Genomic DNA, 26,306 nt, shown 5'->3' with positions numbered 1-26,306 from the left:
GTTTCTCCCTCACATTAACACACACACCCACTTCTATACATCTTCTATCACATTCCCATCTTTTCCTCTGAATTAGCTCCGAGCTAAAACCATAACCTCTTTCCGCACATGTGCGTTCAAAGACTTCCTGAGTCCATGGGGGGGGGGGGGGGGCTTCAACACATATATATATATATATATATATATATATATATGTATATATAAGAACAGGAATGATCCTTTATGACTCTGCATTCTTTATTTTATGCTTTTTCAGCTGAAGAGTGGGAGGAGCTTGAGTGAGTGTTTTCTAATTAACTTCACCACACACTGGCACACAGCGGGGGGGGGGGGTTTAAGGGGGTAGGAGGGGGTAAAACTTTACTACGACTTTAAAAAAGAAAAAAAAGAAAGTTATAGAGACAGACTCATCCATTTCTGGTTTTTCTCACCGTGTCGTTTTTATCACCTCTGGACTCTAACGCTAACGCTCCGTCTTCAAGGCCGCTGTGCATGTGCACGGCTAATAACGCCAGGTTAGCTACGGCGGAGTAAGCACAGCGCCACCACCTGCCTGCACGACTGAGGACCATAAACTGAGTTCTGTTACGCTATCTCTTCTGTCAGAGTCGGGGAAATGCTGCGGTTGTTGTGGTGCCGTCACATTTCCCTGGCTCGTGTTTACAGCGGCTAACCCCAGGGGGCAACGGAGCTCAAAAGTGTGGGAGCATTTTAAGAAAATGCTATTTTCAAAAAGTGTGCAATGCAAATCTCTGCGAGACAGAACTTGACTTTCACGATGCACGAGCACCTGAAGAGGAAGCACGACGTGGCTGACGACGACGACGAAGAGGGACCGTCGTCTCGATAGCTAACTAGCTAGTTAGCTGCTAACAATAGCGCAAGCAGAGCGCTAACGTACTACCTACTCATGTTGACAACTGTACATTTCATGTGTTCTCTGTAACGTTGCTACAAGCATATTTCATTAAAGCTTTAAAGAACTATTATCTTAATTGTCTTCATTTTTAGTTAGGGTAACTTTAAACACTTCAACCTGAAAGCTAATGATTGTTATAAAATAATAATCTTTGTGGCCCCCTAGTGGAGAAGTCTATTGTGAAGATCATTAAAGAGCATTAAAGTGCTCGTCCAGGTTGTATGAGTTATTATTGACGCACAGATTTGAAAACAATGTAAACTATTCCATCTTAACAACATGTTTGCTTCTTAGTCTTAAGAACTGTGTCACACTCACTCTCCCACACCAAAGCCCATAGAGAAAACCAGTGATTTTAAAATTCAGATGTCTTATCTTTATGACGTCAGGGTTTGAAATCCTTTGTACACGTTTACCTAAAGAAGCTAAAGCAGCTAAAAACGTAGTTTTTCTCCTCTGGACTTTGGTGCAGGAGAACGAGAGGTTGACAAACGTCAGTTCCCAGTGGCAGAAACATGTCTAACAGTGAGATGAAGTAGCTGAAATGTGTTTGACACAGTCATGTTGTCACTGAGGTTGAACCAGACGGGTTCTTGGCGCCAAAGTCAGTGTGAACTATGTCAGTCGGTCCCTTAAACCACACGACAACAACATAACTACGCCTTTATTAAGTCTGTGTAACAGGAACTTACTGGAGGAAGTTGTCTGGTGGAGGGCGCTCATCATCATCATCATCATCATCATCATCATCATCATCATCATGCCCAAATCCCCTCTTCATCATCCTGTGAGAGAAAGAGAAGAAACATGTCATCAGGCGTCCACTCACCATCAACTTTAATATCACACTTTAATTTAAAAGACACATGGTGGAGGACGGCGTCGCTTTAAAACAAACTTTATTGGACCAAATGTGTCTCAGTGGTTACGTCTCGTCGTTGCCCAACGCTCTGTTCCTCCAAACCCCCGCGGCTTTTCATTTAAAAGCAAATCCCGTTGGTGTTCCTCGCTCAGACGTGCATGATATCATGAAAGGGCCGAGCGCTGCTCTGCGACTGTTAGCGAGCAATAACGCAAAACACACCGGGGGGGGGGGGTTTGTGTGGGGGGGCTGAAACTGTGCAGACGAGGGCCCTGTTAACGGGAACGCTAATTCACTCAGACGTTAACATTACAACGGTTTAGCGTGAGCCGCGGCCAAGCCCTAGCCTGCACAATGCTAAGCCGAGCTCAGGGCAACGAGGAGACAACGCTAACGCGGCGGCAAAGTGCAAGAAAACAAACACGCACTCGCACACGGGGGGATTTGGGCTCCGGTCGGCGGCGGCGGCGGCGAGGCTCGGCCTGAGTGTTTGTGACAGCTGTGATGAACTACACTGCAGCCGCTAAGCTACGGACATAACGGCCTTTCAACTGGAACATGCTGGATGCTAACATGCTAACGGCGCAGTGAGCGGCCGTGACAGGCGGCGTAAACAAAGCCAGACGTGTAGCGACTCATTCTGCCAGGTTAAACACACACACACACACACACACACACACACACACACACACACACACACACACACACACACACACACACGGTGCTACTTCAGCGTCATGTCGAGGTTTAGAAGAAATAACAACAAGCCTGAAAAGAAAAAGGTTGTTCAGTCCTGTCTCTGATAAACATATTAAGGCTGCTTCTCATTTCCTGGTTGCGGCGGCTGCCAAGGTTCTGGCAGCGGTGTTTGGCAAACGGCTAAATCAGAACAACGTGAACACAATGTGCCCGTCATCGCACACACACACACACACACACACACACACACACACACACACTGTGCAGACACATCTCAAGAGACTGAATCCACTTCCTGAACTTGTCTCCTCTTGTTAGTTTTCACCTGTCTTCAGGGGGGGGCGGAGTTACAGCACGTAACATGCTAACATGCTAATTTCTGACACTTTAAAGTCACTAAATATTGCGACAGTCGCCAAGTCGTCAACACAGTTGTTTGGTCTGTTTACTTATAATTAAAGTAGTAAATGTATAACGTCTTCTTCCCTTGTTCTTGGTGTATTATATAGCCTATATTACAGCGCCACCTACAGGCCTGACATATGTACATTTGGTAAAACAATGTCGTGCTAATGGAGAACTTGAATGAAGATGGTTCACGCTTGGTTTCCGTGTGTCAGGATCCAACTCCAGACTCTGTTTCAAGAGACTGAATCCACTTCCTGAACTTGACTCCTTCTATTAGTTTTCACCTGGCGGATTTACGGCACGTTCACGCCCAAAAAACATGCTAATTTGTGACACGAGTCGATGCAAAGATGGCATCAGTGGCGCTTTATTTTGAAATATTTGTGATATTAGGTGATAACTCTGACATCCTGTTTGTCCACGGATCCATGACACTGTACGGTTTCCCTCTCCTCCATCACTGATAGAACCTGCTGTTGTTGTTACTTCCTGCTCTGACGAGGTTCAGCTGACACTAAACTGTGACATCATCAGTCTGCCGGCCTCTGATTGGTCAGAGAGTGTCGTCACTGAAGACGACAAAGTCAACAATGTCCTTTAACTGTAGATTAAAGTGAAAAAGACTTGAAAATCCAGAAAACATGTGGCTTTCGACCCAGTATGTTTATAGTTTTATTGTATGACCTGTTTATTTGTGTTGTTTTTATATTTTCTACAGTATTTTATTGTTAGTTATTAGGTCACACGTCTGTATGTTCTATTTCTTTATCTCTGATGTACAGCACTTTGTTTCAGCCGTTGTTGTTTTGAAAGTGCTTTGTAATAGCGCTGTCAAACGCTAACGCGTCAACGGCGTTTAACGGCGTCAACGTTAGCGCATGTTAACGCACAACGTGTTTCCGTGACTCCCGATTGTTAAAATGAGTCTAAAGTAACGCTAACCTTTAAAAACAGACTCACACATACGCAGGTGCGCTAACGTTATTTGTAGCGCTCCTGTGTTAGCTGGAGCTAATACAGCTAACGGAGCTAACTGGTAAACGGTGCATGGACTCCAGTGTCGCAGCACGTAAACATGACGTCTGATGCGCGGCTTTTTCCGGACAGTCGTCATGGAAACGTGTCATGCGTTAACGCGCGTTAACCTGTTGCATAGCACTACTTTATAAATAAAGTTGGACACAACTCACGTACCACTGGTGGTACACGGCCCACAGTTTGAGAACCACGGTGCTACAGCATTTCCAGTGGGTTTCGGGCGGCTCCGGATTTCCCTGAACTGTGCCGACAAAGAAAATTACTGTTGTTTGCGTGATTTGCTGACACTGAGTGTTTTGACTCCGCCTCCCGTGAAACAGTAAACAGTAAACGACGCAGTGACCGCGGTCACGTGACCAGACGCGTTTGTGCCAGGACGGAGACGGACGAACCAGCTCTGAAGGACGTGTGGTCTGGACGCCGTGTGCTCTCCGTTTGTGCTAACATGTTTGTTTAGTTGCGTGCGTGTGTGTGTGTGTGTGTGTGTGCGTGTGTGTGTCTGAGCTCATGCAAATGTGGTCAGCGCTCTGTTATTCATGGCTCCGCCTGTATCTTGGAACGGCAGTGCGGTCTGAGCGGGGTGAGCGTTCAGCCCCTTCTTCATCATCATTATCATTATCATCATCAATCATCTTTCCTCTGGCGTTTTCTGGACGCTGAAGCGCCCGCCGGGCCCCGGCCCCCCCCGGCCCCCCCCGGCCCCCACGGCCACACTCCGGTATTATATTTGAAATGTGAAGAATTGGGACAAGAGAGAGAAACGAAAGAGACGGATGAAAGAGAGGACGTGGAAAAGAGAGGGAGGGAAAAACAACAACAAGACGAAGAGGAGGAGGAAGAAGAAGAGGCACACACACACACACACACACACACACACACGCGCACACACACACGCACACACACACACACTTCACCACCTCATTAGGTCAAAGATCAGATTTGAGGAAAAGCCATGAGAAAGGCTGGCTGACCTCTGACCTCTGTGTGTGTGTGTGTGTGTGTGTGTGTGCGCGCGCGTGTGTGTGTGTGTGTGAGGTCCAAAAAAACTTACAAAACCTATCTTTGTGATATGTCCTCACAAAGATATGAAAAACAAGTCTGTGTGTATGTGTGTGTATACATATATAAATATATATACTGTACATAGTATGTGCATTTGTTTGTGTGTTTGTACACTATGTCATTATGGACGCATGTGTGTATCTGTATGTGTACACGTGTGTTTACACGACTGCATCTGTACGCTAACGTGTGTGTTTGTACGTGTTTAAATATATTGTGTACATGTAAGTAAATATGTACAAGTATACATGCGTGTATTTACGCTTGGGGCTGACGAACAAACGCCACCATTTATTTTATCCTTTCTAAATTTATTTATTTTTTGTGTTTGATTAACACAGGAGTGAACCAAATTGCCCGGGGTCATTGAATGCATCTCACAGCTGCTCCTGTAAACTCAACACGCTGTGAACCCTGCATCATTTTATCTTTGGTCTCATGCACCGAGGTTCATTCATACTTTAAATTCTGTCGTACGCTCGTATAAATAAGGGTTCCAAAAGGGTTCTTATACAAGGGCTGAGGTTCTACCTGGAACCATTTGTTTTTTCTAGGGTTCTTGGTCACACCAATGGTTCCAGTAAGAACCATTTTGATCCGGAGAACCTTTAAATAAAGTAATTCAATACAATTCAATTCTAATTCAATTCATAACCCCTTTCCTGAATAAAGGATTTTGCAAGGGTTCTTGGTAACACTAAGGGTTTCTTTATAAAAGGTTCTGCCTGGAACCAAAAAGGGTTCTCCGTTGAGGACAAGCCGAAGAACCTAATCATCAAAGTTTGACGTCTTGTTGACACAAACAGACACTAACCCAGACACTATGAGTATCACTCGTTTGTTTACATTCATGTTAAAAGTACGATATTAGTCAGACTAAGAGAATAAATCTCTAAATAAATAAGTTTTCTTTATGCCATGTAAACACGTTAGTCTGACTAAAATGAGGCTCGTCTTAGTCAGACTAAGAGAATAAATCAGTTTTCTTAATGCCATGTTAACACATTAATCGCCATCATCAATCAAAGACGTTAGATATCGCCCAAAAAAGTCACTAAATATCGCGACAAAGTCACCAAATCATCAACACTGTTGTCTGGTCTGTTTACTTATAATACTTATAATGTGTATAACGTCTTCTTCCCTTGTTGTTGGTGTATTATATATTGTATATTTTAGCGCCAACTACAGGCCTGACATGTAAATTTGGCAAAACAATGTCGTGTTTATGGAGAACTTGTTTACGCTTGGTTCCGTGTGCGTCAGGATCCAACTCCAAACTAACTTCACCGTCATTTCACTTCATGGAGTTTGGAAACTTGTTGTTTTTGCTTTTAATTACGAGGAAAAAATGCTAAACTTTTTTTTTTTTTGTAGGAGGAATTTGCCGCTGACATTAGCACGTTAGCGGCGGACAGCTCGTGTATTTACATGTGTATGAATATTCATCGCCGCGGGGGATTTTCTACCTGAGTCCAAAACTCCCACATCTGTTCTACTTGATATGCACTATTACATATTTCCAGACTTTATAAATGTTCCTGAAACGGCTGAATAAACCGGAGTCAAACGTGCACTGGGGATTCCCTGTGTCCAAAACACACACACACACACACACACACACACACACACACACACACACACACACACACACACACACACACACACACACACACACACACACACACACTCATATCCATGTATCACACCACAAATACCTTGGCCGCGAGGACACGAGGGAAGGACGCGATCGCTGGTTTGATGTTTTCCTTTTTGACTTTTTACGTTTGTGGACGGTTTTGATTCCTTGAAGAATGTGAGGCGCCTGGGATTGATTGACTGACACACACACACACACACACACATTCTTGTACTTGCTGCATACTGAGGACTGGGTCGCTGACAAAGTGAGGACCAGCATTTCCACTTTATAAATCAACACAATTACAAATATCTACTTCATGAATGACATCTATAAAGAACTACTGGTTGCAGTACCATAAAATGTCGGCAGGTGGAGCCCCATAGCAAAAAGGGCAGGAAAACTTTTATTTATTGATTTATTTTAAATTTTTGGTCCAAAATTTGACAAAACCGTCATACTATACTAACCCTATACTTACCCTAACCCTAACCCTAACCCTCGTCCAAAATTTGAAAAAAAAATTGACCCAAAAATTGACCCAAAATTGTTGGTCCAAATTTTGAAGAAAAAATGTGACCCAAATTTTTTGGTCCAAAATTTGACGCAAATTTTTTGGTCCAAAATCTGACCCAAAATTTTTGGTCCAAAAATTTGACAAAACAGTCATACTATACTGTCGTCCAAAATTTGACAAAAAAATTGACCCAACATTTTTCGTCCAAAATTTGACAAAAAGGTCATATTATACTATGTCGTCCAAAAAGTGAGGTTTTTTTTTTGACAAATTGAGTATAGCATGTTATAGCAACCTAAGGAAGTGATTTCAATGAAAACAAAGCGAGGACCGGCCAAAATGTCCTCACTCCGTAAAAATGACCTCACTTTGTTGGTTAAAAACCCTCACTGGTCCTCAGTATGCCGCAAGTACAAGAACACACACACACAAACACACACACTTTTATCTCTTCCAGTAGTGTGTATGCATGTGAAATCTCTTTTTTTTTTTTTGTGTGTAACTTTATAGGCAGAATTTACGTCTAACTTTATTGCTTTTATATACTTCGGTGTGTGGAAGTCGAAGCTGACGTGAAACATACGGGAGCTTAACCCTGAAAACTCAGCCTTCAATCCCGGACGGAGCACTTTGAGATTCTGGCTGTGTAGTTATTAGGTTATGTTATGTTATGTTTTACATCTGACTTGCTAGAATAATATTTTCAAGCGATTAAATCTCCCTATTGTTCCGCGGTATTTCAGAATACTTGTAACCACAGTATGCTTCGCATTAGGCCGGACAGCAGGGGGACTCTTTTTTAGTATCACACATTACTCCCCTGTACTTTGCATGTATAAATATCCTTCCGTCAGTGCGGCTCTGTTTTACTGCGCCGCTGTTTATAGTGTTTGACATGTGAAACAGTAGCTCGCTGTAAGTGATATGTTAACTCTTCAAGTCGCACTGAAAAAGCCAAAGAAAGTATTATTAATGTTGCTGGGAAACCTTGTTAAGAATGTCGGGGAATAATAAAATAACTCCTGAATTTATGATGATTGGCTGAATTAGAGTCTCCATTAATGTCCACACGAGGGATCAGTGATTGTTCACACTTCACACAGATGAAAGTCCATTTGGTGAATAAATATATTCAGCGTTCGATGAAAGTTAACACCGATTATTTTAGTGCACTGACGCCAAAACACACACGAGTGGATCAGTTCGCTTTGGTACAGTAACGTACATATAAATGCCATCAAAATAACCAGACCAAGCCTATTCTTTGGTACCCTTTCTCTAATGGTACGGTCAGGGGGGCGGAGCTAGAGCGGTTCCACCACCACAGTCAGCTGATTGGGCGACAGAAAACGTACGCGTTCTGTTCTCACACAGAGTTTGACGTCTTGTTGTCTGACTAAAATGGAGCTTGTCTTAGTCCGACTAAGACAATAATTAAGTTTTCTTAATGCCATGTAAACACGTTAGTCTGACTAAGATTGAGCTCGTCTTAGTCGGACTATAACAATAATTACATTTTCTTAATGCCAAGTAAAAACGTTAGTCTGACTAAACCTGAGCTCGTCTTAGTCGGACTATACCAATAATTCAGTTTTCTTAATGCCATGTAAACATGTTAGTCTGACTTAACTGCCGCTCGTCTTAGTTAGACTAAGACAGAAATCAGTTTTGTTAATGCCAAGTAAGCACGTTAGTCTGACTAGGATGGAGTTCGTCTTAGTTGGACTATGACAATAATTCAGTTTTCTTAATGCCATGTGAACACGTTAGTCTGACTAAACTGCCGCTCGTCTTAGTCAGACTAAGACACAAATCAGTTTTGGTAATGCCATGTAAACGCGTTAATCTGACTAAAATGGAGCTGGTCTTAGTCAGACTATGACAATAATTCAGTTTTCTTAATAAACACGTTAGTCTGACTAAAACAGAGCTAGACTTAGTCGGATTATGAGTAAACATGTTAGTCTGACTAAAATGGAGCTCCTCTTAGTCGGACTAACAGACCTGGATCATGTGATTCATAGTCCGATTACTCCTGCATGTAAACCCAGTCAGATTTGTCCAAAATGTCTAATCAAATCTAATTAGTCACGTAAGGATCAACAGGAAACTGATTCAACACATGCTAGCTTACAGAGAGATACAGCGCCACCTACAGACGTCCATGATTTTCTCCTCTGCATGTAAACATGTAAACTCTGTAAGAACAGAGAAATGTGTTACAAAAAGAATAAATGTCATTATTTAAAATCAACACATTTCGCTGCTCTTGCAGGGAAGTTTAGTCTATGACCTTATGACCTTTAGTCTATGACCTTATGACCTTTAGTCTATGACCTTATGACCTTCAGACTATGACCTTAGCTTGATTAAACCTACGCCTCGTCCTAAAGGTACTGAGACACAAGCCGGAACCAGGACTTTAGTCTTCAAAACTGAACCAAACCAAACCAAAGCTGCTTGGTCAGACTTCAGTGCTGGAGACACGGTGGATCAGTGGTAAAATGACGAGGGTTAGTTTTGTGTGTGAAGAGGAAAACATGTTTGAGTGGACAACAAGACTAGAGAAGCACCAAACACACACACACACACACACACACACACACACACACACACACACACACACACACACACACACACACACACACAGTGGAATTCCCCCACAATCAATGTCTGTGATGGATTTATATTGCAATTAAAAAATTAGACATTCTTATCAGCTGATGTCAGGACAATGAAATCAGCTCCATCTTTCTTTGAAGATTCTCCCGTGAGCGATTTCATCTGAGTACATGGTATCAACAAACACACAGGTGTGCGTCCACACACACACACACACACACGTGTGCGGGCAGGCCAGCCGCTGCAGTGCACGTGCGTGTGTGTGTGTGTGCACGTGACGACTGTGTTGCCGATAACAACACGATGTTTGTTCCTCAGCCGTCTTCTTCAAACAGACACATTAAGTGTGTCCTCAGGGCCGTCTGGATGTGATACACACACACACACACACACACACACACACACACACACACACACACACACACACACACACACACACACACACACACACACACAAACGCACACACAAATCCCATCCATCAATAACACTCGTGTGGAGGCTTCAGCCTTGAGGCCTCGTCACTAAATAATATGAATAAGTGTTTTGGCAGGAAGTGAACGAGGCTGAAGGAGAGAGACGGGGAAACACAGGAGTTGTTGATCCACTGCTGCCTCCATCACTAACTTACAATGACTTATTCTGCTTTTAAAATCTCTCTTTAGAGTTACTACAGTGACACAAAGTGACCACGCGAGGCAGCAGAGGACCAGCAGCTCCTGTGTCCCTGTGAGCTAAAATCACTGGTTTTCTCTATGGACTTTGGGCTGAATTCCAATTCCAAGTTAAAGGGCTGTATCGCCCTCAATGTTGAGATTTTCCGAGACCACCCTTGGGAACAAGGGCTACCCAGAATGCATTGCGTGTTTCGCCATAACAAAGATGGCGTCGAAAGCAGCGAAATGAGTGTGATACAAATGAAGTGTTTTCTTTGTTAATAGAGATATAAAAATGATCTTAGTTTAGGCCCATATTATGGATTACTGACGTCAACATTTATTTTTATTTGACCATCTTTTGTCAATAGTCGGCCGGTGTGGTTTACTTTTCAATAAGTCGTGGTGTGTGGTAACTGTCAGCTGAATATTTGTATGAGTATCATCTTATAACTAACTGACAACCTAATAACTTGACTGACAAACGGATCAGAATAAATAATCCTGACGTAAATGTCTTCTTCTTCTTCTTCTTTTTTGGAGTTGACAGACTGGACGCAGCTTTGGCGTTATTCTGCCCCCTACAGTCTGAAGACGTATCTGCATTTAAGGGGTGTCCCATTTCTAAGTGACAAAATAACCCTCAACACTTGGTTTTGAGGCCAGTTAAGATTAAGGGTTGAGATAGGAATTGGAATTGGCCCTTGGTGTGGGAGAGTGAGTGGTTTACAAACTTCAGTTTCCTGTCGTAAAAGTCTCTCTCATGGTGATAAAAAGCAGAAACTAGTGTGTGTGTGTGCGTCCACTCACCTGGTCCATGGGGGGTCTGTGGTTGGAGTGGGCGTGGCCTCTGGGCAGGCTCCGGTGATGCGAGGCGTTGGTTGGATGCAGCATGTGATGAACGTGGTGAGGAAGATGCTGTGGAGGAGGAACGTGATCGTCTCCGTAGTCAGAGATCAGCTTCATTCTGCTCTGAGTCTGAGGAGAAAACACACAAGACCACGTTTAGAACACACACACACACACACACACACACACACACTGAGTGTTTCCTTCAGGCTTTGACTGATTAAAATGACAGTGAAATATTCATGTTAATGACGTCTGTAAACAGTCAGAGTCTCTTTGTTTGTTGGTTCTGCTGCAGCTGCTTCACTCAGAAGAGAATACCTTTATTTATGAAGCAACATTTATACAGGAGGACATTTAAAGAGCTTCACAGAGACAGAGTACCATTTAACTACAATAAATTTGTTATATATATATATATATATATATACTGTATATATATATATATATATATACAGTACATATGATGACGATGATGATGATGAAGATGATGATGATGATGATGATGACGATGTTGATGATGATGATTATGAAGATGATGATGATGATGATGATGATGACAATGATGGCGATGATGATGAGGATGGTGATGGTGATGATGATGATGATGAAGAAGAAGATGATAATGATGATGATGATGAAGAAGATGATGATGATGACGATGATGATGATGATGGTGATGATGATGATGGTGATGGTGATAATGATGAAGAAGAAGATGATGATGATGACGATGATGAAGATTATGACGATGATGATGATGATGGTGATGATGAAGAAGATGACGATGATGATGACAATGATGATGACGATGGTGATGATGAAGAAGATGACGATGATGAAGATGATGATGATTATGATGAAGATGATTATGATGATGATGATTATGATGATGATGATGATGATGTTGATGATGATTATGATGATCAGATGATGATGAAGATGATGGTGATGATGATGATGATGAAGATGATGGTGTTGATGACGATGATGACGAAGATGATGATGATGGTGATGATGAAGAAGATGACGATGATGATGATGATGATGACGATGACGATGAGGATGACGATGATGGTGATGATGAAGAAGATGATGATGAAGAAGATGAATATGATGAAGAAGATGATGATGATGATGACGATGATGATGAAGATGATGATGATGATGATGATGATGATGATGATGATGATGATGAAGATGATGAAGCTGCTTCTCCTCCGCGCTCTTTTTTATTCTCGCAGAAAAAAAATATTTTCAAAGCTAATTTGTGGCCGAGGGTTAAATTGGCCGATGTGTGTTTAGTCCTCACTGCTAATCTAATAAGAACCACATTACTGCTTCCTGTTCATGTAATTACAACCATATCTGGTAGCACAAGAAGCCAAGTGTGTGTGTGTGTGTGTGTGTGTGTGTGTGTGTGTGTGTGTGTGTGTGTGTGTGGACTTAATATTTAATGACCTGAGACACAAACAGGGATAAGTGATGAATCGCTTCTGCAGGAGTCTGACTGTGTGGTCAGGACAGTTTATTCAGACCAACACACACACACACACACACACACACACACATCATATTCCTGTACACATAAGTGAAGAATGCATGCGTTCATTAGCGTTAATGAGGATCTGAGCAGAGTAAACAGCTCAGTTTTAGCCTCCAGGTCAGAAACAGACACATGTGGCTATATTATCTTTATATTTAATACTATTACTTCATTTCTATATTTACATTTTCAGTAGTTTACAGTAATCTGTGTCTGAAGTCTCAGAAAGTTAATGTATTTCTATCACGCCAATCACAGATATGGAATCACAATGTGAAACAATATAATCATCATTAAACTGGTTCTAAAACCGCTTTACACCAGTTTGTGACGATCGTCCAGACTCTAAACTAGTCTGAGTTCAGTTAAACCGGCGAAATCAACTGTTCTTAACTCACTGAGTAAACAGAAAAAGACTAAATCTGGTTCCAAAGCTGCTCAATGTAAACAAACATGGTCCAAAACTACTTCAAAAACATGTTCAATGTGAACCAGGTCAATTCTGATGCTATAAATGACATTAAAACTGGATTAAACTGGTTCTAAAACCAATTTACACCAGTTTGTGTCGATCATCTCGACTCTAAACTAGCCTGAGTTCAGTTAAACTGGTGTTTGTTCATCGTATGAACTGTTTTTCTCACGACTTTGTGAGTCTGAGATCACGTATGTTGTGATTTGGTGATCGAGTCGAGTCGACGCAGCTGTTTCACGTTCAGAGCTCGGTCAAAATGACCCGTCGTTACTGTTCGTTAGTTTCAGTCGAAAGATATGAGTCAATCCAAAGTTTCTTGTTGCACAAAAAAGAGAATAAGTAGTAAAAGTTGATCGAGAGCTTGATGTTTCAGGATGTTTCAGGATGTTCACGCTCTGTCAACATGTGACGCATTCCAAAAAGTTAAGATTCTCATCTTTGGAAGTAGCTGACGCACACATGAACACATCTACTGGCATCGATGGCATTGTTCTCCTTCTGAGTCCACGGTGCATCTTTTATTTTATCTCCACGTCTGCTGTGTTGTTGTTGTTGTTGTTGTTGTTGTTGTTGTTGTTTTCATCCCTTTTGCCTGTTTCTAATGTCTTTTATTCCTGGTTTGCTTTTACTGATGCGTGTTCTCAATCAGAATCTGCACGAATCGGTCACGCCCCTGATCCAAGAGCTCTAACAACGCAGAGCTCTGAGAATCTGAAAGAGCAAAACTCCGCCCACTCTGCTGTATTTCCACAGTGTGAATGAAGAACGTTTAAGGTCATTCATTCATTCACTGATCGTCTGACGAGGCTCACGTGGAGCTGATCCCAGCTGAACGTAGGAAAGACGGGGTTCAGTTCTTTGGCATCAGAGTGAAATGGTGCAATAAGGTGAGGGCGGAGCTAAAGTGACAGTCAGCTGACCGGGCGACGCCACTCCCTCGTGATCAGTGTGAATCGGAGCGGTCGAAAATGCTTGATGTACGCTAATGCTGGGGGAAAGTACTACACAAAACACCAGTTTGTGTTATTTGTGTAGGGTTTACACTTTATTCTTAGTTCAGAATTGTGAACATAAGACCTATTTTCCAACTCAGCCGGTGTGATGGAGACGTCTGGAGACGTTTTCAAGAAATTTCATTAAGTTCTTCTAGTTGCCGAGTTAGCTGATGCTATGGCTAGCGCAAGTCAATGGTACTTGCTAGGATGGCATTAAAAACACTCATACAGACTCCACAGTGCACCTGAGGCAAATCGATTGTAACGGCAGACTATAGATGTACATATCTGTGTTGATAGCTGTGTTGATAGTGATAACTATCACTTTAAGTTTGCCTTTGTATGATCACATTATCACATTATCTTATACAAACTCTATTGTTTTGATGCCATAATTTGCCTTAACCTAAGCCTAAGAACCGAATCGTATCGTGAGCCACCCAAAGATCCACATAGCTAATGTCCTCCATTGTTCTTCTCAGTTGAAACGCAAGCCTGGCCAAGGACTGTACCATTACAAACTGAACCATCCAATTCACCTCTGCAGGTTCTTGGGACTCATGAGGAGATCAGGCAAAGTCCACTCTGGTCAGACCAGAGCCACTCCTCCTCCATGTGGCTTCAGGTAACCAATAAAACAAAAATCTGTTTTCCACCACAAACAAATCATTCCTTCCCTGGGCCGTGACCTACGACCTCTATCCCATCCTTTACTTTTGTTCTGCTGCTCAGAGACAAAGAGTAGACCAGTAGAACCTCCACGAGCACAGGTTTTCCTCAGGACCAGGTCTAGTTTGATCCGACACCAGAATCCTGTGACTGAGCAGCAGTGACTGAGCAGCGTTGTTCATCCACAGAGCAGTTGTGTGGCGTTACGTCTGCAGCCGACTCTCTGTAAACATGGCAGTGATAAACTCGGCTGCAGCGCTCACAGCTGCATTCCAAAGGCCAGTCCAAGCTCTGTGTGTAAATCACAAGCCTGTCCTGATTACAGCCAAGCTGCATTAACACATATGGACATGGGAGGCAGAGAAGAAAGGCCTGAACCAGGCAGAGAAACTCACTGTGTTCTCCTTTAATCAGCTCTGCTCAGACACCAGCAGACTGAAGGCCTTGCATCGCTCTGCTGTGACACAAATACTTACCTGATCCATCAGTTTCTTCATGTGCTCGGTCTTTAGCTTGATTTCAGCGCACATTCGCCGTGGAACAGCTTCAGTCTTCAGTGTCACAAACACTTACTTTAATCCACAGTTACAATAACGGTTTTGCCAAGATCTTGCATTAGGATGAAGTTGAGGTTAAAGTCTGAAGGAAAATGAATCTGTGAAAACGCTCAGTTTGAGTCTGGTGAATTCTACTGTTCTTGTTTTGGATTAAGCCCAAAAAAACCTGGTCAGTCACTGGAATAAAACCATTACTGAACTTTGACCTCAGCAACTAAGGGTGCTTTCACACCGACAGCATTTGGTGCGCACCTTGCAGGGCCGTTTCTAGCTGTTTGGGGGCCCTATGCGAGAAACTATTTGGGGGCCTATTTGGAGATTCCTAACTTTTTCATATATTCTGTGACGATGCAGCAGGTAACAAGGTGGCATACCAAGGTAGCATAACAAGGTGGCATAACAAGGTAGCATAACAAGGTAGCATAACAAGGTAGCATAACAAGGTGGCATAACAAGGTAGCATAACAAGGTAGCATAACATAAAACAGTTTTAACCCACGATTCAAAAACAGTAAAAAATAAATAACGAAACTTACTTCTAAATAAATATAATGGGATTTTTACCTGATTACCCAACGAACACTTACATGCTTTGCAAGTATATGCATAATGAATGCATGCAATACATGCAAATAAAGACAGGTACTTTTAATTCTCAAAAATATAATAAAATATGAGTCTGAACTTGCAGCTTGGGGGGCCCCCTGGTGGCTGGGGGACCCTATGCAGCTGCAAAGTCCGCATATAGCAAGAAACGGCTCTGGTCCCTTGGTTCGGTCCGTTTGTGTTGGTGTGAATGTGATCTCGGCACTTTGGTGAGCACCAAATCGACCGCTTTATCTGCTCTACTTTGGTACGATTCCTCTGGTGTGAAAGCAACCAAGCCAAATGGGACGAAAAAGGTCTAGTTTAGTGCATCATGGGTATGAGATGAGATACCGGATTACCCCGGATTTCTACTGCACCGCGGTTTTGTGCCGTCCTCCGCCCATCGTCAATCTGCTCCGGTGACCGCGCAACGTAAGCACCGCGGTGGAAATCGGGGGTTAGTCTGGTTCCGGTTCGCGGTCTATTTCGGTTGGTTTAGAACGACGCATATGTGAAAGCAAACCGTACCCACGTCTGTTTGCTACGTTCTAACATTTTCTCTGACTGGTGCAGACCAAAGCAATCGAACCATAGGCGTGAAAGCACCCTAATACAAGCCCAGACTGCAGGACTATGAGCGATGCTAACAGTCCATATGTTCCGTCATGCACACAGACCTGAGTGGATGTGAGCAGACTCAGTAAGAGCTTTCCACGTGTCTCGTCTCTGATTGGCTCGGCTCGACGCCGACGTCAGAAATCCAACAGATCCACAGTTTTCCTTTGGTGCTTCAAACACAGTTTGTGCTCTTTTTGTGTCTGATTCAGCTGTGGAGCTGCAGCCATCGTCAAAGTCAGCAAATCAAACTGAGGCCGACTTCACAACCGAGGGCCTCTCCTTTGTTTACGGCCTTTCTTCTGCTCATCATCAAAAAAAAAACACAAGGCAAAGGCAAGAGACAGAATATTTACATTTAATTGTCTGCTTACGCACAGAGTTCAGCTCCACTGGCTTCAGACTCTGTGATCCGTCGCTCTCTTATCGACGTCTTCAAGAGTTTTTACTACACTTGATTTGCGGGGTTTTCGTTAGCGAGCTGACAAAACTGATCGAACCGCGGTCGAGAGCGTTACGGTCAACAGTCGACGGGGAAGACAAAGACGCTGGAGTCGCGTCCAATAATGAAAAGAGAAAGTGAAACGACGAGAGAAGAGACGGAACCACAAGAATCCATCTCTCCTCAGCTTCAAAGCATCAGCGAGGCGAGTGAATCCATCACTGGGATGGAAGCACAATTCCCTCATGGGGACAAACTGTGTGTGTTTGTGTGAAGACGAGGCCTCAAAGGGAAACAGGGGCTGAACCCAGGGCCTGAAAGACCAGAGTTTTTCTTAGAGCGCCTGCACTGTGCGCACACACACACACACACACACGAGGTCACACAGGCCACGACTATCTGTAAATCTATCTGCCGTCTATATATCGGTTTTCCCTTCGGAGAACCCGAGTGCCATAATTCCTGGGCATTTCCTGGTCAGTTTCCTGGCTGCTGGAGGAGCAAAGGAAGGTGACCTATCCTTGATATGTGTGTCACTGGGTCAGGAGACAGAGGGTCGGTGTGTGTGTGTGTGTGTGTGTGTGTGTGTGTGTGTGTGTGTGTGTGTGTGTGTGTGTGTGTGTGTGTGTGTGTGTGTGTGTGTGCGTCGTGTCCGACAACGCAAACCTCCAGAGACGAATGGAAGGAACCCAAGTCGCACAAAGAGGAACTTCTTAGCTTACAACGTCCTCAGCGTGGAGCGACGACAAAGCAGCACATTTAAAGGCTCTGGTGCTCATGGAAACAGCTTCTACACGGACGTGAAGCGAGCGTTCAGATATTTACGAGTGCTTAGATCATCATTAGAATCTTTTGTTTCTGCTTTAAACTGAAGTTTGAGCTGCTGTGTGAGTTTCTCGCACCAAAGCCCATGAAGAAAATCGGGCCTCGCTGAGCTCAAATGTGTTATTTTGTGCCTTTGGCTTTTTAAATTCTTTGCTAGGATTTAGTTAATGAACACAAACGTTCTAAGAAGAAGCAGCTGCAGCAGCAGCAGCTCTGGAGTCTGCGTGAGAATTTTCCTTCAGATTTCAGTCAGACAGGGTTTGTCAAACATGTCGTAAAGATACCGTCGTCGTACCCTGACGTACGCTTTATGAGTTGAGCCTCTTGTTAAGTGACGCACACACACACACGCACACACACACATTCTTGTACTTGCTGCATACTGAGGACTTTTGGTCAAAAATTTTTGGTCCAAAATTTGACAAAAAAATTTGACACAAAATTAAAAAAAAAAATTGACCCAAAATTTTTGGTCCAAAATTCGACAAAAAACGTCATATTATACCATGTTGTCCAAATGTGAATTTTTTTTTTGACAAATTGAGTATAGCATGTTATAGCAACCTAAGGAAGTGATTTCAATGAAAACAAAGTGAGGACCGGTCATGTCCTGGTTAGGGTATGTGAGTTAATGTCCTCACTCCGTAAAAATGACCCCACTTTGTTGGTTAAAAACCCTCACTGGTCCTCAGTATGCCGCAAGTACAAGAACACACACACACACACACGCGCACACATCCTTTAAGACAAAGTCCTGGTGCTAAGTGGTCGTAGCGCTGCCTGGTACACAGTTGCACAGCAGCAGCAGCAGCAGCAGCAGTTTTACTTTCCTGGATTTAAATTGTGTGCATGTGTTCACCCAGAGACTCTGTAAGAAGGTTTGCATGCATGAGAAAATGGAGACAAAGAAAGTTTATGTAAGTGCTGCTCGTTCCTCCTCGTCTTCTTCTTCTTCTTCTTCTTTAACCTCCTTCATTCCTGAGCTCAGGGCCCGGGGGTCGCGTCGCAGTCATTAGAAAACTCCTCACATCATCAGGTGGACGGTAACCGCTCGTTACCCGATGGGAAAACATGACGCATCCAATGGCGATAAACAGATAATAGGCTTTCCTCGAAATTCCGAGCGCACAATTGCACCCCCGCAGGACCTGTTTAGCGTTTTTACGAGACACCAGCGAACACAGGTTTGCTGTTAAACGCGGAGCCAAGCGCGATGCATCTGTGGACCACGTTTCCCAGAAGCCCCGGTGACTCAGGGGGGATGGTACGCGGCGGCGACGACTCCCCGCCGCTGCCTCATTATCGTTAGCGTTGATGTCGGCCCAGTCACTGATGTGGTCTGAGCGAGACCTTAATGGTCCACATACCTTCATCAGCCCTGGGGCTGCTGTTGGTATCGAGAAGCAGGACAAACACGGGAAATAATCAGAGTGTGTTTAGATGTGTGTGTGTGTGTGTGTGTGTGTGTGTGTGTGTGTGTCAGGCTGTGCTGGGAACTGACGACTGACTCATCGTTAATACCAACGTCTGTGACTCCAGATTACGACAGTTAGAAGTGTGTGAGGTCACAGGGAGCTCACTTCATACCAAGAATGGCAAAGGATTGGGGTTATTCTGAGTCACTTGAGTCAGTATTGCTAAATCGCCAAGAAAACTCCTATAAGTCCTATAACCCATAAGCATGCTATTTCATAGGGGTGGGAATCTCTTGGCACCTCACGATTCGATTCGATTACGATTCAGAGGTCAACGATTCGATTCTAAACCGATTATCGATGCATCTCGATGCAACAATTGTTTACTTTAATACTTTGCTACTCATTTAAAGGTAAGATAAAGCAACATAAATATAAAAGTGGTAGAGCCCCCTCATCTGCCTCATCTGGTGCAGACAAACGGCCCTTTTATTTCTGCGCACCGCCCCTGCGCTGTTCTCTTCTCCCGCTCCTGCGTCTCCAAGCGGTCTCTTCATATCTAAAACAGACTGGATCATTTCTCTACATGTTTTATCCCCACATAAAAATAATGATCTTTATGACGAGGATACAGTCACGATGAAGTGCAGGTGATCTGAGTGAAACATAGTGACAGACTCTGAAGAGCAGAGCGCACTTTTCATCGTTTTTACTCCGCGGTCTTAATCTTTGTGAAAGAAGACGCTTTAACGCTGTAATTAAGGGAATAACAGATGCATCAGATGAGCTGATGTCTTTAGTTAACTGTTCAAAGAGAGAGAATGTTCTGTGAAGTGAATGTCGCGGAGAGTTGATAATCTGTGCCGCACGCAGCCAAGTTTCGATTTAGCGCAAAGAGACTTTCCAGCGTTTAATAGTTGCTGTTCCACAGTGAACTCGCTCTGTTTCGACCGCCGAATTATCGGTGCATCCCTAAATATAACATCTTTATTGACAAGAGCGATGTAACTGTAATAATGACGGACTTGATAGTGTCACTTGGGTTTCAATCAGCACCTGGACAAGCGTGCGCTGCACGGATTACATGAGGGAACGTGAGCTCTTGTTCCCCGGTATAGAAAAAGTCGAGTTGTATAAAAAAATATATTTTAAATAAATAAACAAGCAACGCAAAGCCTGGCGGGGGGGCAGGAAAAGCCTGGCGGCCCAGGCTTATAATACACTGGGGGAAACCCAGTGGGTTAGGGTCTGCATCGAGCGAAGCGAACAGAATGTTGCAGCAGGCGAAGTAATTTATTTTTTTTAAATTCCGATTATCCGCATCGATTCGGAATCGTTCTGGAGAGAATTACGATGCATCGAAGAATCGATTATTTTTCCCACCCCTACTATTTCAGAAGTGAAAGTACGGCTTTCGTTGTGGATTTGCTGTTCAAACTGACTCATGATCTGTAGAAACAGAACGTAGCTGATTCGCGCGACTCGTCTGACTCGAGACTTGAGTTCTGTTTCCGGCTCTGCAGGAAGTTCCCAATCCCGGACTGGAGTCGACTCGTGGAGTTGTGTGGTTGCCTACGAAATTGTAAGTTATACAACTTTTGGCAGCTAAGATGCTCAGACTAGTAGCTAATGTTGCAAGATGTGTGTGGCGCTGTTTATCATTTTAAATTAAAGGTGCATTATGTAATAAATCATAAAATCCTCCTAATATGTCACAGAGGAATAATGTTCATATAACAAACTGAACTCACCAACAACAACAGTACAGACAAAATATTTGCATTAAAAAATATATTTTGCAGACTGCAAATCATGTTTTGGCGTCATGTGGCGCCACCTACCGCCGTCTACCAATCATTGCAGACAGTAGAGTCTCAGCTGCCGAGCAACCATGGGTTGCCAGTTAGGTCAGAAAACGAAACCTAAAAAGACCTCTGTGTTTTGAATTGAATGAATGAAGTAACTGTTTTTGACCACATTCTTACATATGGCGCCTTTAAATTGTAGCAGGACTCGACTGATCCGTGTTAATGATGTGAGAGACATGAGTTCATTTAAAGACACGGGTGAAAGATCCGATGAGCAATTTCAGATCAAGGCACAGAGGAGTTGTTGATACACCGTCTCTAAGTTTATGCTGCTTTTCTCTATGGACTTTGGTGTGGGAGAGTGACAAACAGAAAAGTCCCGTCTAATGTAAAAATGTATTGTTAAAACAGCGTGTAGTGATTTCAGAGGTTACCTTAATGTACCTCACAGTCGTGCACAGAGATCCTTTAATCATGAACAGAACCATTCTCATGTGTGTGTGTGGATCTTTAGCTGCTTTAACTTAGACTGAGTGAAGACAGAGAGGACGTTAACGACCAGGAATCATTAACTATCTGTTCCTGGTTTAAAGTTCAAAAGACGACTCATGAAAGTGTTTAAATGCAGACGAGGCTTCAGCATCTGCTGCAGGTTTGACTCGTTAGACCTGCTTTGATTCTCAGAGTCTTAATCTGTCCTAAACGAGCACAGAACCAGACATTTGCATGTGTGTCATGTGCAGAACAGAGAACTGTGGTTCTTCTTCATGTTCTACCTGCTGTTTGAGCTGGTGCATCAGTCGGTCTTTCTCCCTCTTCAGAGACATCACTTCCTCCTGGGCTTTCTTCCTATTGGAGGCCGACAGCTCCAGCAGCGCGATGTTAGCATCCTTCTCGCTGATGGCTGCAACCAACGCCTGCTGCCTACAGGGGGCGACAGAGAGAAGACAGAGTGGGAAAATGTGAGAACTTTGAACGTTGTAGGATCAGGAGTTCACAACAAAACTGTTCACACCTGAAACAACAATGAGGATTTACAGTCTGTACAGCAAGTGACATGTTCTGTCCTTAGACCCTCTGTCCTTAGACCCTATGTCTTTATACCCTATGTCCTTATACCCTCTGCCTTTAGACCCTCTACCTTTAGATCCTCTGACCTTAAGCCCTCTGTCCTTAGACCCTCTGCCTTTAGACCCTCTGTACTTAGACCATCTGTCCTTAGTCTTTCTGCCTTTAGACCATCTGTCCTAAGACCCTGTGACCTTAGACTCTATGTCCTTCGACCCTCTGCCTTTAGACCCTCTGCCCTCAGACTCTCTGTCTTTAGACCCTCTGTCCTAAGACCCTGTGACCTTAAACCCTCTGTCTTAAGACCCTCTGTCCTTAGACCCTGTGACCTTAGACCCTCTGTCTTAAGACCCTCTGTCCTAAGGCCATGTGATCTTAGACCCTCTACCTTTAGATCTTCTGCCCTTAGACCCTCTGACTTTATAACCTATGTCCTTAGGCCCTCTGTCTTTAGACCCTCTGTACTTAGACCCTCTGTCCTTAGACCCTCTGTCCTTAGGCCCTCTGTACTTAGACCCTCTGTCCTTAGGCCCTCTGTCTTTAGACCCTCTGACTTTATAACCTATGTCCTTAGACCCTCTGTCTTTATACCCTCTGCCTTTAGACCCTCTGTCCTTAGACCGTCTGTCCTTGTCCAGACGTGAGCTGTAAACCCTGGTCTCAAATGAGAACACGATCATTAGAGCGTTTCATCTCAAACTTGAGACATATTTACTCTGCAGAGCGAACAGAAAAATGTTAAATTGTGGAAATGTTTGCCTTAGACCCTGAGAACGACACCAGTGGACGTCACAGTGAAGCAGAACCTCAGCAGCTGTGGACGCAAACACACTCACTGCAAACGTCCATGAACTCAGAGCTTTGACCAGAGAAACACACTCAGGTCTTTGAAGTGGTCTTTGAAAACAAGCATTAGTGGAACCAGAGTGAGTCACACTGTAATGGAGCCTAATGGAGAGGAGGATATGACATCTTTAGTCTGTGTGTGTGTGTGTGTGTGTGTGTGTGTGTGTGTCCACAGGTGTGGAGGAAACATACCACCCAGGTGTCATCACACACACACACACACACACACAGATTTCGTAACACGTCTGTGATTATTGACCTCGTCATCAAACAGGATGTTGTAAATCCAGCGGTTTAGTGACAAACACACATTTCACCGCCCACACATGTAAACGCAGGAGCACAAACATATTCTCACAGATAGACAAACACACACACACACACACACACACACACACACACACACACACCGTGTTGACCTGGTGCAAAAAACAGTGAATGTAGAAACACATTAATGAGCGTTAGGACTAAAAAAATATATCAACAAATACTCTTGAAACCTGGTGGGTCAGAGGTCAGAGGTCAGAGGTCAGAGGTCACGTGATTAGTCTTTTTGGCCGATTAGTCGTCAGTCGCTCTGGATGTGATCAGTGTCAACAACAGCTTTTCACAGACGAAAATGAGACGTGACGTAAATAAAAAATAAAGTTGTTTTGTTGTCGAGTTGACACAAACAATAAAAACTAGATGAATTTATGTTATGTAATAAAAAGGGGAAAGTTTTATTTTACTTAGTTGTTAAGACATGGAGTTGAAGGCGGAGTCAGGACAGGTCACCTGTCCGTCCCAGAGACATGAAGACAAACCACAGTCCTGCATGTGTTTGGACAGAGGGAGGGAACTGGAGAATCAGAGAACCCTTCCTGTTGCAAAGTCCAGAGTCCTAACCACAGCAGCCACCGTGTGGCGCTGTGATGAATATCATATAATATAATAACGTGACTCCGCTGACCTCCGTGGAAAAACCCTCCATGTCATTTAGCGTCAGAGCTCGTGGACTTTTCAAAGATCTGGAGGTGAAAACATCGTCCACTTCTACAGAAACATTTCCACTGAACCACAGACACACGTGATCACTTTAGTGAGTTCTGGGTCCACTTCACTGTGACTTCTCTTTCCACTCACTACTTCCTGTCAAAGTCGACCAGGAGGAGGCTGATCCTGATCACATGCCCATTCCACTCAATGGACTCCTTTCAACACGGCTGTGTGTGTGTGTGTGTGTGTGTGTGTGTGTGTGTGTGTGTGTGTGTGTGTGTGTGTGTGTGTGTGTGTGTGTGTGTGTGTGTGTGAGTGAGGGAGGGTGTGCTCCAAATATACACTCAATTAAAAATTGACCTGCATCACAGTGTTTTTATTCCATGATTCAAGTCTCTACAGAAATAACTCAATTGTGAAAATAAACACGCTGAAGTCCCTCTGTCCTTAGACCCTCTGTCTTTAGACCTTCTGTCCTTAGACCTTCTGCCTTTAGACCATCTGCCTTTAGACCCTCTGTCCTTAAACCATATGTCCTTAGACCCTCTGTCCTTAGACCCTCTGCCTTAAGACCCTCTGTCCTTAGACCCTCTGCCTTAAGAACCTCTGTCCTTAGGCCCTCTGCCTTAAGAACCTCTGTCCTTAGACCCTCTGCCTTTTGACCCTCTGTCTTTAGACCCCCTGCCTTTAGGCCCTATGTCCTTAGACCCTCTGCCTTTAGACCCTATGTCCTTAGACCCTCTGTCTTCAGACCCTCTGCCTTTAGACACTTTGTCCTTAGACCCTCTGTCTTTAGACCCTCTGTCCTTAGACTATCTGTCTTCAGACCCTCTGTCTTTAGACCCTCTGCCTTTAGACCCTATGTCCTTAGACCCTATGTCCTTAAACCCTATGTCCTTAGACTCTCTGTCTTCAGACCCTCTGCCTTTAGACCCTATTTCCTTAGACCCTCTGTCCTTAGACCCTATGTCCTTAGACTCTCTGTCTTCAGACCCTCTGTCCTTAGACCCTATGTCCTTAAACCCCATGTCCTTAGACTCTCTGTCTTCAGACACTCTGCCTTTAGACCCTCTGTCCTTAGACCCTATGTCCTTAAACCCTATGTCCTTAGACCCCTATGTCCTTAGACCCTCTGTCCTTAGACCCTCTGTCCTTAGACCCTGTCCTTAGAGTGAAACTATCTACGGTCAATGCTATAGAAACTACAGTGATCATGTGTTTCTGTCCGTGTTAAGTTCATGTGAACGACCATCACAGATTCTTCAGCTCTGACTGTGTTTAACTAATGAAGGTATTTTCAGTTAGATAAACATCACGTGGCTCAAGTCCAGACTCTTAAAATCTCATTTGAAATCAGGAGGCAGCATGGTGTGTGTGTGTGTGTGTGTGTGTGTGTGTGTGTGTGTGTGTGTGTGTGTGTGTGTGTGTGTGAGTGAGGGAGGGTGTGCTCCAAATATACACTCAATTAAAAATTGACCTGCATCACAGTGTTTTTATTCCATGATTCAAGTCTCTACAGAAATAACTCAATTGTGAAAATAAACACGCTGAAGTCAGAATAAAGTCGTGTCGGTCTGGAGCTGCACATTTCTGTGTTTTTAGTACAATTATCTGCAGGCCGCATCTGGATTCTACCGTATGAGGCCTTTAATAGGCCCCTGTGTGTGTGTGTGTTTGTGTGTGTGTGCGCGAGTGTGTGTGTGTGTGTCCTGACGTGGATCGAAGCGCCTAATCACACCATTCATCATCGAACGGGATCGACATGACACTTTTCTTCTCCCCACACCTCCACTGTTATTCCTTTTAATGCTCACTGTAATGGCAGTGCACGCGCACACACACACACACACGCACACACACACGCACGCACACGCACACACACACACACACTGGTCCACTTGTACCACAGCAAGTGCTTCAGCCCTCAGGATTATTCTGCTCGGCCTTTAACAAAGTAGAATTGTTGAATTAATTCTTAAAATGACACAAATCCGCAGATGAAACATTATTTTAAATCCATGAGTGAATAAACTAAAGTGAACAGTAACTCACAGGTTACACTGTCACAGTCGTCTCATCACGACCTCTTTTTATTTAATTCATTCAGGGAAAATAAAATCCACAATTTAAATAAAATCCTCTCATAAATTTGCTCAATTTAAACTCTTGACGGTGTTCCTCAAGGCTCAAATTTAGGTCCCAGACCT

The 26,306-nt window shown here is 43.7% G+C and overlaps 1 protein-coding gene across 1 annotated transcript in view; it reads right to left on the bottom strand.

Annotated features, from left to right (window-relative positions):
• Positions 1-1,677: 1,677 nt before the first annotated feature.
• LOC310931723 (ERC protein 2-like) overlaps positions 1,678-26,306 on the bottom strand; it is a gene marked incomplete at both ends in the record, with an annotated part of 151,206 nt that continues 126,577 nt past the window's right edge. Inside the window, 3 exons of the mRNA XM_083894954.1 lie at positions 1,678-1,704; positions 11,234-11,401; positions 21,984-22,127. Of these exons, the coding sequence (XP_083751080.1) occupies positions 1,678-1,704; positions 11,234-11,401; positions 21,984-22,127 (339 nt within the window). The remainder of the gene's footprint in view (positions 1,705-11,233; positions 11,402-21,983; positions 22,128-26,306) is intronic.

The sequence above is a fragment of the Microchirus variegatus genome (genome assembly GCF_963457635.1).
Source record: "Microchirus variegatus genome assembly, chromosome: 9".
In the NCBI taxonomy this organism is placed as follows: domain Eukaryota; kingdom Metazoa; phylum Chordata; class Actinopteri; order Pleuronectiformes; family Soleidae; genus Microchirus; species Microchirus variegatus.
This window is presented reverse-complemented; position numbering and strand designations above follow the sequence as displayed.